Source organism: Dipodomys spectabilis, unplaced genomic scaffold (assembly GCF_019054845.1).
Source record: "Dipodomys spectabilis isolate Male_0828 unplaced genomic scaffold, ASM1905484v1 ptg000017l, whole genome shotgun sequence".
Classification (NCBI taxonomy): Eukaryota; Metazoa; Chordata; class Mammalia; order Rodentia; family Heteromyidae; genus Dipodomys; species Dipodomys spectabilis.
Genome location: NW_024870694.1, coordinates 6094420 through 6107015, shown reverse-complemented (window position 1 = coordinate 6107015; position 12596 = coordinate 6094420). Strand labels below are relative to the sequence as shown.

Here is a 12596-nt window from a genome sequence, read left to right as displayed (position 1 = left end):
ACATGTAATGGTAAACAAGTAAGTCATCAGGCCTTCTCTAGTCCCAGTAAGAGGTGTGTGAGGACCGATTAGTTTTATTTTTTTAGCTACTCTTCTGTTTCTTTCTGAACAATACACAAACTATATATTCAGGACAAATCTAGGTGTACACTGCCCTCTAGTACTGAAATAGCATATCAACAGTAGACACCTAGAAATCTAGACTTTGGTGCCATCTAGTGTTAAAATAGTAAAAATGAATACATGCTCACAAGAAAATAACCAGCCTGCTTAGAATATCTGGATAGGCATTTTTTTTTTTTTTTTTTTTTTTTTGGTCCAGTTGTGGGGCCTGAACTCTGGGCCTGGGCGCTGTCCCTTTTCTTCAGCTCAAGGCTAGCACTCTACCACTTGAGCCACAGCACCTCTTCTGGGTTTTTTTTTTTCTGCTTATGTGGTGCTGAGGAATCGAACCCAGGCCCTCATGCATGCAAGGCAAGTGCTCTACCACTGAGCTACCTTCCCAGCCCTGAGGATAGACATTTTTTAAAAGCCAAATTAATAAAGGCTTCATACTTCAATTCCCAGGTAACACAGCATACCAATAATCATCCAGCATTTCAGGAGACCACAACCATTTCTAGTACTCAAATAAAGGTACCAGCAAGTTGCCAGGCCATCACCACAATGAGAGAATGTTCAAACAAAATTTGAAACTGTTTTATGGAAATTCTATAAACTTAAAGAGAGGAAACATTCAGATGATAAACTTTGAAGAGATAGACACAATTAATAATTCAAACAAATCCTTGAACTGAAAGATACATTCAGCGAAATTAAAAAATGCTACAGAAGGCACAAACAGCAGGATAGATCACACAGAGCAGAGAAATGGTAAAGTTAAAAGTAGGTTACTTGAAAGTACACAGTTGGAGGAGAAAATAGAGAAAATAATAAACAAAGCTATGAAAACTTTGGTATACTATTGAAAGCGCCCATACTCAGGTTGTTGAGGTAAAGCTGGAGATAGAATCCCAAAGGAATAAGAAACTTATTGAAAGAAATAATGAGCTAAAACTTGACAAGTCTAGAGAAGGGTCAAATATCCAGATATGGGAAGATTAAAAATATCACCAAACGAATTTAATCAACTCTATTCCAAGATATCTTAGAACCAAGCTTTCACAAGTGAAAGATATAAGAGAAGAGAAAAAAATTAAGAAAGATTCTGACAACTGCAAAGTGAAAAGAAACAAAAAACATAGGTTATCCCAACTTGCCCAACAGCAGACTTCTTGGCAGATACCTAATAAGCCAAGAAAGGATGGCATAAGATTTTCACATTGCTGATGCTAAAAAAAAAAAAAAAACCAAACAACTTTCAACAGAGAATATACTGTACCTAGCAAACCTACACTTTACACACGAAGGAAGGACAATGACATTCTCAGCAAACAAAATCTGAGAGACTACATCTCCACCAGACCTGTTCTACAAGAAATGCTAAAGGAAGTCCTTCAAATTGAAAGCAAGGTTAATGAGTAAAAAGAAAGCAGAATAAAAGGGGAGAAGATTTTTACTAGCTATGCATCAGACAATGGCCTTATATCTAAAATATATTTAGAGCTCAAAAAATTAACCCCCACAAAAAATAAACCCTCAAAGAAACAACAGCCCAATGAATAAATGATGTAAAGGCTTAAAAAGAGACTTCTCAGGAAGTAAGAATGGCCAGTAGACATGTTAAGAAAGTTCAACTCTCTGGCCATAAAGAAATGCAAAGCAATGGGCTGGGAAGATGGCACAGTGGTAGAGCGCTTGCCTTGCATGCCTGAGGCCCTGGGTTCGATTCCTCAGCACCACATAAGCAAAAAGAAAAAAGCCGGAAGTGGCGTTGTGGCTCAAGTGGTAGAGCGCTAGCCTTGAGCTGAAGAGCTGAGGGACAGCGCCCAGGCCCAGAGTTCAGGCCCCACGACCGGACCCAAAAAAAAAAAAAAGAAATGCAAAGCAAAACAACACTGAGATTCCACCTCACCCCCGTTAGAATGGCCATTATCAAAAACAAACTAACAATAACAGATGCTGGAGGGGATGTGGCCCAAAGGGAATGCTATTACACTGTTGGTGGGAATGTATACTTGTCAACCGCTCTGGAAAGCAGTATGGAGGTTCCTCTAAAGACATAGAGCTTCTCCATGATCCAGTAATTCCACTCCTGGACATTTGTCCAATAGACCACAAACAAGGCCACTCTAAAGCTACCAGCACAATCATGCTTATTGTAGCTTTATAATAGCCAAGATATGGAATTAACCCAGATGTCCCTTAGTGGATGAATAGATCAAGAAAATGTGGTATATAAACACAATGGAACTCTATGCTTCCATTAGAAAGAATGATACTGTACCTTTTTCTTTCTTTCTTTTTTTTTTTTGTCAGTCACAGGAATTGAACTCTGGGCTTGGGCACTGTCCCTGCGCTCTTCAGCTCAAGGCAAGCGCTCCACAGCTTGAGCCACAGCGCTACTTCCAGTCTTCTGGTGGTTAATTGGAGATAAGAGTCTCACAGACTTTCCTGCTCGGGCTGGCTCTAAACCTCTATCCTCAGATGTCAGCCTCCTGAGTAGCTAGGATTACAGGTGTGAGCCACCAGCACCTGGCATATTTACCATTTTTAAGGAAGTAGAAAGACTTGGAAAAAATTATATTAAGCGAAGTAAGCCAGACCCAAAGAAACATAGGTTGCATGTTTTCCCTCATTTGTTGTAACTTAAAAGTGCCTATAAATCTACAACTGAACACACTGGATGATAAAAGAGAAAAAAAATACAGTTGGACTTTATACAGGACTCTAAACTTTCACACAGCGTGACTGAAGGAGGGTATTCTTAGGAAAGGATCACAAAGGTTCAATAGCTATGGGCATATGATCATATAAAATGATGTTTGTACTGAAATTTAAAAAAAGATTTTATGTTAATTTGCTTCTTTTTTCTCCTTTGTCATGTTTTGTTTACTGTACTTTTTGTCTTATATGTAAGTTTATCTGTTTGTGGGAGGTTAAAGGGGACCACAAAAATGGTGGGACAAAGAGTGAACAAATGCAACAGCAATATTCGTTAGACACTATGTTGAAAATGAACTATACAATTTGTGGGGGAAAAATTGGGGGAAAATTGGGAGAAAATGCAGGAAGAGGTGACACTGTTTGAAAAGAAATGTACTCATTACCTGACTTATGTAACTGTAAACCCTCTGTACATCACCTTTACAATAACAATAAAATAATATAAAAAAGAAAGCAGAAAGATATAAAATTCACTGTTAAGTGTAATTATACAAACACACTCAACATGGTCTAATATAGGCATGAAGAGTAAACTGTAGTACCAGGCCACAGACCCCCCCCAAAGACTACCAGGGAGCCGTCGCTGATGTAAATGCATGAGAGTCGTTTATTACAGCTCGAGCCAGACTCACAACCCTTCCTGATGCAGCAGGTCTGAAATGTGAGCCCCGACCCCTTGTCCAGCAGGGTTTTTATTGAGTATGTCGTAGGGGGAAAGATGTCTCAAGCTCATTGGTTAGGGGTATGATCATTTTCAGTAAGGGCAGGGACTTTTTAGTTTAGTGGTTACAGGATAGGTTAAATCATACATCATTGGTTGGATAAGCGGGGCTAACCACTGGAATGCTGAATTATGTCTTATCCTAAATGTTTTCCCACAGAATTGTGGGGAAAGACTGGTCAGGGAGGCCTGATCCTTTAATAATTCTTATTGTTATCTTGCCTTGGTGCAGGATCTAACACTTACTTTCCAGTAACAGATGACAAATGTTTTAGTTTTGTCTGAATTACTGCTAAACTTATTTTTGGTTTCTCATAAACCATTCATATCTTTACTATGAAGGCTAAAGGCAAAACATTTTAAAAAATAATCATGATAGGTTAAACAACAAGAAATACAGAAAGATGTTAAATGGGATAGTAAAAATTCAAAATGAGGAAAGAATGCAAGACAATTCAGGTTTTCCTTATTTCCTATTCCTTTGTTCCTTTACTTGTTTCGGTTCTTAACTACACTGTCATTTAAATTGCTACTAGTTCAAAATAGACTCAATACAAGCACTCTACCAAGACTGAATCATGAAACAGAAACTGAATAGACCAAAATCAAACAATGAGATTAAATCAGCAATAAAAATCTTCCATTAAAGAGAAGCCAAGACCATATGACTTCACTGCTCAATTCTACAAATAATTTAAAAAGAACTATTTAAAAAGAACTACAAAAGTGGAAAACAATGTAATTCTTCCAAATATATTCTATGATGATAGCACTCACTATCCTGGTATCAAAACTCGCTGAGAACCAAATTAAAACAGAGACAATCTGGTACATATATGCAACAGAATATTACTCCATCGTGAAAAATGAAATCCTCTCATTTGGGACAATATGCATAGAATTTAAGATGACTATACTAAATAAATTAAGTCAAGCACAGAAAGCAAGCCCTTATGCAGATTCTAACAAAGTTGATCTCACAGAAGTTGAAAGTGGAATAGTGTGATCACAGAGAGCAGGGGTAGGAATAGGGAAAGGCTGATTAACAGGACTCCATTACAGTGAGGATTATTACAGGATTAAGAGGCTCTAGTGTTCTAAAACATGGTGAAATGTACAGACTATACATTTCAGAAAGTTAAAAGAGGAATTTTGGAAGTTTTGATTATGCAGAAAAGATAAATCTTTGAGGAGCTAAACATATTTCACCCGAGTTAAACTATTCAATATGTGCATTATCAAATACTACATGGGCCAACCATTAAGTTGTTCACTAATATAAATAACTTCTATGTTTTTATGTGTAAGGTAAAAATTAAGTAAGCTTAAAATATTTTTAAAGCAAATGGTTTTGTTTTGTTTGTCTTCATTATTGGGGACTGAATTCAGGACCTGTGCTTGCTAGTATGTGCTCTACTACTCAAGCCAGGACTGAGTCCTTTGGTTTTTAGTTTGTTTTTTAGATAGGATCTCATGCTAACCTAGCCTGGGATGACCTCAGACTACAACACTGTTCTACCTCCAATCCAAAGTAGATGGGATTACAGGTATGTAACACTATTCCTGGCTTGTTTTTGAGATAAAGTCTTGGTAATTTGTTGTCATGACTAGCTTTGAACTTCGCACTGCTCCTGCTTTGCTTATAAAGTTACTGAAATTATAAGCATGCATGCCCTGCCATGCCCAGACTGTTCAATGTTAAAGTAAAACTTCCCTTTCTAAATTCAAAAGCTTGAGATTTTACAGTTAATCATAAGGAACTGTTTTCAAGAGAGATTTGTGAAAGGAAAGATAGGAAGAAAGGAGGGAGGAGCCAAATAGGAGAAAAAGACAGAAAAAGTCTTTCTATATATTTCTACCCAGACTTAAAGCAAATTATTTTTCTGCTGAGCAAGAAGCAGTTGTGTAAACACAGAGAATGTGGCTGTGACTAGCAAACCTCTTTTTCTTCATGTAAAGAAATGAAAACCAAAGTCAGTTGGATATGCCAGAATTACTAACACTATTCTGCTAGTGGTTAGGGATGAGCCTTTGAGCTTGTGGTTCCAAGTCTTGGGGACATGAAAAGGCCTTATAAAGAAGTCTCTTTATATAAATATCTGGGTGCTGGTGGCTGCCTCATGCTTTTAATCCTTACTACACAGGAGGCTGAGATCTGAGGAGTGTAGCTCAAAGCCAGATTGGGCAGGAAAGACTCTGAAATTAGCTGCAAAGTTTTAGTGTATGCTCACCTTTGGTCCTCAGCTCCACCCAGATCTGGGCCAAACAGCTGGCTCCTCCCTCTCTCTGCCCAGACCCACCTGAAATCCCATCTACCACACTTTCTTTCTCCTCAGACCCTCCTGCTACCTGGATGGTGATGGAGGCCATGTGCTCCCTCTTGGGGAAAATATGGCTCCTCTAATAAACCTTATAATAATCTTTCTCCTGTGCCTGCCTGCCTGCCTCTGCATGGTCCTCTGGGATGCATGTGTCTGATCCTCTAACAGAGAGTCTGTGATACTTCTATCTCCAATTAACTACCAACCAACCAACAAACAAATAAATAAACAGGCTGGAAGTAGAGCTATAGCTCTAGTGGCAGAGTGCTAGTCTTCATTAGAAACAGCTCAGGGCCCAGGCCCTGATTTCAAGAACTAGGACCAGAACTAAAAAACAAACAAAAAAACAAACAAAGAGGCTGGAAACAAAGCACAGACTATAGGAGAGTATAGATAATCAAAGAGACTAGCTACTAAAGAGGGGAAAGTTATTCTAAGTTTCTCATAACACAGAAAATAATCCTAAAATTAGTTTGCTTTATGCTTTGTCCATGCTGGAGAAAGTGGCACAGGGGAATCTGAGTGAAGTTTGATTACTATTTATCATCACTAATCAATAATATTATGGCTTAAAATAATAGGCTACAAGTTCCTGTTGTCAATTTAAAGCTTTTTAATAACTTTTAAAATTAAAATGAAGTGTCCACTTTAGGTTATTTTCTAATAAACATCACAAAGCAAAGAAATCATAAGTTATTATAGGATAAATTTCTGAAGTGAATTGGAACAAGTTTTCTTAGCATAGTAATTCATACGTTAAGTTATCCACAGCAGCTCATACTAAATGGATTTTTTAAAAAATTTCCTTCACATCCCAAGGGAATAAAGAATACTCCATAAGAAGCTTCTTGTTACATTTTCCAATTTAATCAGGAAGACTTCAGAAACCTTAGGAAAATGTCAGCCTTAAGGAAACCTTCAGAAGCAGCTACTTATTCAGTCTGACATACCAGTGTTGACTCAATAAATGATGTTGACTAATAGAAGATAGCAGCTAGGAGTTCATGGTTCACACCTGTATCCTAGCTACTATGAAGGCTGGAAAATCACAATTCAAAGTCAGCCCAGGCAGAAAAGCTCTTGAGATTCCATCTCTAATTAGCCAGCAAAAAGTCAAAATGGAGGTATGGCTCAAGTGATAAGAGTGCCAACAGTGAATAAGAAGGCCAAGCAAAGAGAGTAAGGCCCTGTGTTCAAGCACTGGTAGTAGAAAGATAGAGAGACACGTGCATGCACACGTGCACACACACAGAAAGAAAGAAGGAAAGAAAGAAAGAAAGGAAGAGAGGGAGAGAGAGAAAAAAAGGAAGGAAGGAAGAAAGAAAGAAAGAGAGAGAGAGAGAGAGCAAGTAAAAGAAAGCAAGCAGGGAGGGAGGGAGAGAGGAGAAAAGACAGGAAAGGGAAGAGAAGAAAAGAGAAAGAAACAGAGAGAGAGAGAGAAGGGAAGGGAAAGGAAGGAAAGGGAGAGGAGAGGAAAGGGGAAAGGGCAGAGGGAAAGGAAAAAGGAAAAGGAAAGGAAAAAAGGAAAAGGCAAGGGAAAAAATGAACAGCAGATGAGCAGACAGAAAGATTCTTATTATCTGTCACTGTGAGAAGCCATCCCCTCAATGCATGGATGAGAATGTAGATGGACTAGTACAAAATCACTTGTGCTACAAGCAAGGTATTTCAAAAAGACCAAGATCGTCTTTGTACAGTACAGTATAAAGCATTACCTTTCCCTGAGAATAGATGAAGTCAGTACTAAAAAATTGTTTTGAATACTGAGAAATTTCTAACTCAAGAACTGAGAAAATTAAACTATACAACGAATTACTTGTATTATAGTATTTGGTGTCTCATAGTGTCATTTAGTGTCACGTATCTCAGAATTTTGTTAATGGGGAAAAGTTTTTTTAATATTTTATTTTAGGCTTAATATACATTTGTAATACATGGGCATTTTCACTGTGATATTTCTATATGGGCATATAGTATACTTTGAAGAAATTCACCCTTCCACCATATTTCCATTCTTCCCCTCCTTCTTCCATACTTTTTCATACAGTGTATAGTGTGTTTTATTATGCTTTATTCATATGTGAATGTCTATATATGAATATATAAGTATATATTTATACATAAATATATAAATTATATATGTGTATATGTATTTTATATATATGTATCACTTTCTGATATTCTTCACAAAAATTAGGGTAACTTTTAATTAAGATCTCATTGATCTACTCATTATTTTACTCATTCCCTAAACTTCAGTTTTAGCACCCCTAATTCAGAAATCCAAATTGCCTCTAAAAATATGACTTTTTGAGCACCAATATGGCACCACAAGTAGGAAATTCTATGTCATGAAATTTAGTTTCCTATGTAAAATCATTACAAATATTGTATGAAATTGCTGTCAGGCTAAGAAAATATGAAGTATATATGGAAGATAAATGAATTTCAGATTTTAGACCTATCTCTAAGACTGATCTAGCTATAATATTTTAGTCCTATCTCCAAGATATTTCATTGTATCTATGTATATATATTAAAATAGCCAAATAAAATAACCAGAAGCCAGGCATAAGAGTTTAAGCCTGTAATTCTAGATACTCAGAAGGCAGAGAATGAAAGGATCTCAGTTCCAAGGCCAGCCCAAGAAGTCAGTTAGTGAGACCCACATATCAACTACTAAGTTGGGAATGGTGGTATACATCTGTCATCCTATGACAGCTATAGAGGAGTCATGAATAGAATACTGTGGCACAGGCAAAAATATGACAATTTATTAAAAATAGCTAAAACATAAAGGCTTGCTGACATGGCTTAACCATGAGACCCTGAGTTCAAATCTCAGTACCACTTTCCCTCCCCCAAATCCAAAAATATAGGATAAAGGATGCTCAATCAATACCACTGGAATCCCCCCAAAACCACAAATCTAATCATATTACTTCTCTTCCTAAAAACTTCTAATGTTTCTGTAATACTTAGGAGAAAAAGTCCAAATTCTACATTACAAAAAATCTTTCATAATCTGATCTTAACCTACTTTCCCAGTTTCTGTTATTGCTAATTATTTTCATTATAATGTGATTTACTACATAAAATCATTTGTTCTATACACGCCTGTTCTTTTAGCACTAGTGTCTTTCACACATTGTATTGTTTGACTAGAGTATTCTATTCCCTGTCTTTCCTTGTTTTTTAAAAGCTGAGCTCAATTATTGTTTGTTTTATGAAGCCTTTCAGGATTCCATCAGTTGAAGTGTTTGATTCCTTTACATGCCTGCACAGAATTTTGTGTATGTTCTATCTACCTTATAACACTAAACATTTACATCTGTCTGTAACGAATTAGGACCAGAAGTCAAGTGACATCCCCTGTTCAAAACATCAAATCTGGTTCATAATAGAATTAAATAACTACTTGCTTGGGCTTCCAATTTTTCAACCATTTGCTAGTCTTTGAAACGATTAAGTATTTTAAAAATTGTCTTACTCAAAATAGTTTGAAATAAGATATTTTTGTTTTGCTGTGCTTATTAATTACTTTAAACAAACAGCACTATGTGACTTGTTCAAATATTTTCATTTAAAGCTTAGTGAAATTTCCTGCAAAAATACTTTTAATTTTGATATATGGAAATACTTACTTCTATGTTTGGCAGAGTTATAGTCACCTGTTCACCTTTGCCAACCTCAAGATCTCCTTCACAAGAAGTGTCAATAGAAGCAGGTTTGAAATCATCTTAAAAAAAAAAAAAGACACAACAACTGGTGTTTTTTAACAAGCTAAAGCAATAATTGCATATCAAAAGCATGAGCATGCTTCAGATAGCCCAAACATTTTCCAAGTCCAGTACTTAAAATGGTTTAGAAGAATCTTCATTGTAACCCCTCTGTACATTATTTTCACAATAAAAAAGAATCTTCATATAATGAATAATAAAACAGAACTCAATTTATTTCTGTAAGCTTAATTCTAAGGAAAAAAAGGCAACAGTTATACTCTTAAACAGTATTCTTCAAACAATACTAGGATCCTTTTAGACCAAGATGAACTGCTAAAAGCTAATGTCAGGGATTGTCCAACTTGCTGAAAAACTGATGTAGGTAGTTTATTTTTGTCAGTCTGTCTCCAAGAAATTTTTAAAAAGTATGATTCTAACTAACATTTGTCTGTTCTCCTAGCAGAACAAAACAAATGTGATACAGCAAGTGTTACTGGGGAAACTAAAAGAAAAAACCACCTTTTAAGTTTAACAGTTTGAATTCTTCATGGATAAGTACTCCACTAAAGGATGTTAAAGTTTAACCAAATTTTCCTTAAGAAGAACTTAAATTTAATTCTGAATTAAATCATAATTCAAATGATATCATTTAAATCTATCATCTAGAAGGAATTTAGGGTGCTGAGGTATCACATACTAAAAAGTTTTTAAGTTCTTCTTGGTTTGGAAATCTGTTCACTAATTTCACCATTTATCCATATGTAATTTTTTCAGGTTTACAATAAAATTACTTCATATACTGCTTCTAATTTTATATTTAACACTTTTCCATCAATATTTAACATTTCCTGATTATTATGGCTTATCACATTAATATTTTCATAAAAGAATCCACAATTACTATCATTAATTTCTAATGATTTGAACTAACTCAATTAACTTCAAAACCCAGACTTTCCAATATGTCAAACTGATAAGAGGACTTTAATTGTTAACATAATTTTAACTCTTTTTAATTCATATAAATTCTAGTTATTGTTTTACCCTTTATCTTCACTACTTTATGAGGTGAGGGCAAGGGTATTTCACTTAGAGAAATGTAGGAAAACTTTCTGTAATCTGTTTATCGGATTATCACTTATTTCATGACAGTAAAAAAGTTTCACTAAAAAGTTAGGAATTTGACTGTTTATTCCTTATCTGGTATAAATTACAAAGCTAGCACTAGCCCCAATCCAAAATTAATTCTAGCCAGGTGTGGGTGGCTCACGCCTGTAATCCTAGCTATTCAGGAGGCTGACTTCTGAGGATGAAGATCAAAGCCAGCCCAGGCAGGAAAGTCCAGGAGACTCTTATCTCCAATTAACCACCAGAAAACCAGAAGTGGCACTGTGGCTTGAGCTGAAGAGCTGAGGGACAGTGCCCAAGCCAAGAATTCAAGCCCCACGACCGACAGAAAAACAACCAAACAACAACAACAACAAAAAAAACACAAAAAACTCTTCCACCCAGTGAATTACTTATTGCTAAGCATTTAGTTTATCATTGTTAAAATATCCTATACCCTCTTTACCATGTCAGGCTACTTCATGACAGGTTGGTCTTATTGCCAAGCTCTAATACATGTTTTCTAGTGTTAAAATATATCCATGGGACCTAACATATGAATATTTATTCTTTATCACATAACAAGCATTGTGCTAGGTTGTTTTGCTATCTTAGTCTTCATAAAATTTTAAAATGTAGACATTATTATTACTACTTTATACATGCAAAAAGTAGGGCTGAGAGCAGGGAGAATATTTCCAAAATCATATTTTATATACTGAGCATAGGTGGGAGCTAGAAACCAGGATTCAAAACTATATTTGTCTGAAGTTCATAAACAGGAAAAATTGGACCTGCATGGAATGATAGAATATTACTTTCTCTCAAAATGCTTTCTATAAATTAGATCAACTTGCCCTGCAGATTCTTTTGTGTGTGTGTGTGTGTGTGTGTGTGTGTTGGTAGGGGGACTGAACTCTGGGCCTGGGCGCTGTCCCTGAGCTCTTCAGCTCAAGGCTAGCACCCTACCACTTGAGTCAAATGCCATTTCTGCCTTTTTTCTGCTTATGTGGTGCTGAGGAATCGAACCCAGGGCCTCACCTCATGTATGCGAGACAATCACTCTACCACTGAGCTAAATTCCCAGCCAGCCCTGCAGATTCTTTATTCTCTGAATTCTATTTATTTATTATCTTTAGGTAGTTGTGAAAAGGAGTTGCCATTGAACAAAGCAGTTTATGAATGAGCACAATGCATCTTGAGCAATGTCAACTCTGTCAACATTCTCATCCATTCCTCTCCTACACACCTCTTTCCTTACTCTTCTAAATTTTGTAGGATATACATTGGATTGTTGACCAAATTCTCCCCACCCTTTTTTCCTCTTCCACTCCTTTCCCCTTTCCTCTACTCCACCCTGTTCAAATACCTGCTTCCTGGTGTTTATTTTGTTGAACTTTGCTTGCCCCTCAGTGGATGAATGGATTAAGAAAATGTGATATATATATATATATATATATATATATATATATATATGTATAAATAGATAGATGTAGATAGATAGAGAAAGATACATATATATAGATTTATACATACACACAGTGTAATTTTACTTTTTTATTGGATTTTTTTTTTTTGGTCGGTTGTGGGGCTTGAACTCTGGGCCTGAATGCTGTCCCTCAGCTCTTTAGCTCAAGGCTAGCGCTCTACCACTTGAGCTACAGTGCCACTTCCTACTTTTTTATTGGAAAGAATGATATTGTACAATTTGTAAAGAAATGGAAAGACTTGGAAAATTTTTGTTAAGTGAAGTCAGGCCAAGCGAGACAAAGGATGTACATTTTCCCCTTATATGTGGAAGCTTGTAAACTTGTAGATAAATATGTAGAGTAGTATGTATGCAAGTGTCCCATTCTGAATTTTTTTTTTTTCTTTATTTTTGTTGGTTATGGGGCTTGA

General features: G+C 36.1%; 1 protein-coding gene across 1 annotated transcript in view; it reads right to left on the bottom strand.

Moving 5' to 3' along the window:
• The window catches only part of Eaf2 (ELL associated factor 2), a 31946-nt gene that overhangs the window by 16280 nt on the left and 3070 nt on the right, over positions 1–12596 (bottom strand). Inside the window, exon 2 of the mRNA XM_042669792.1 lies at positions 9513–9607. Coding sequence (XP_042525726.1) covers positions 9513–9607 — 95 coding nt within the window. The remainder of the gene's footprint in view (positions 1–9512; positions 9608–12596) is intronic.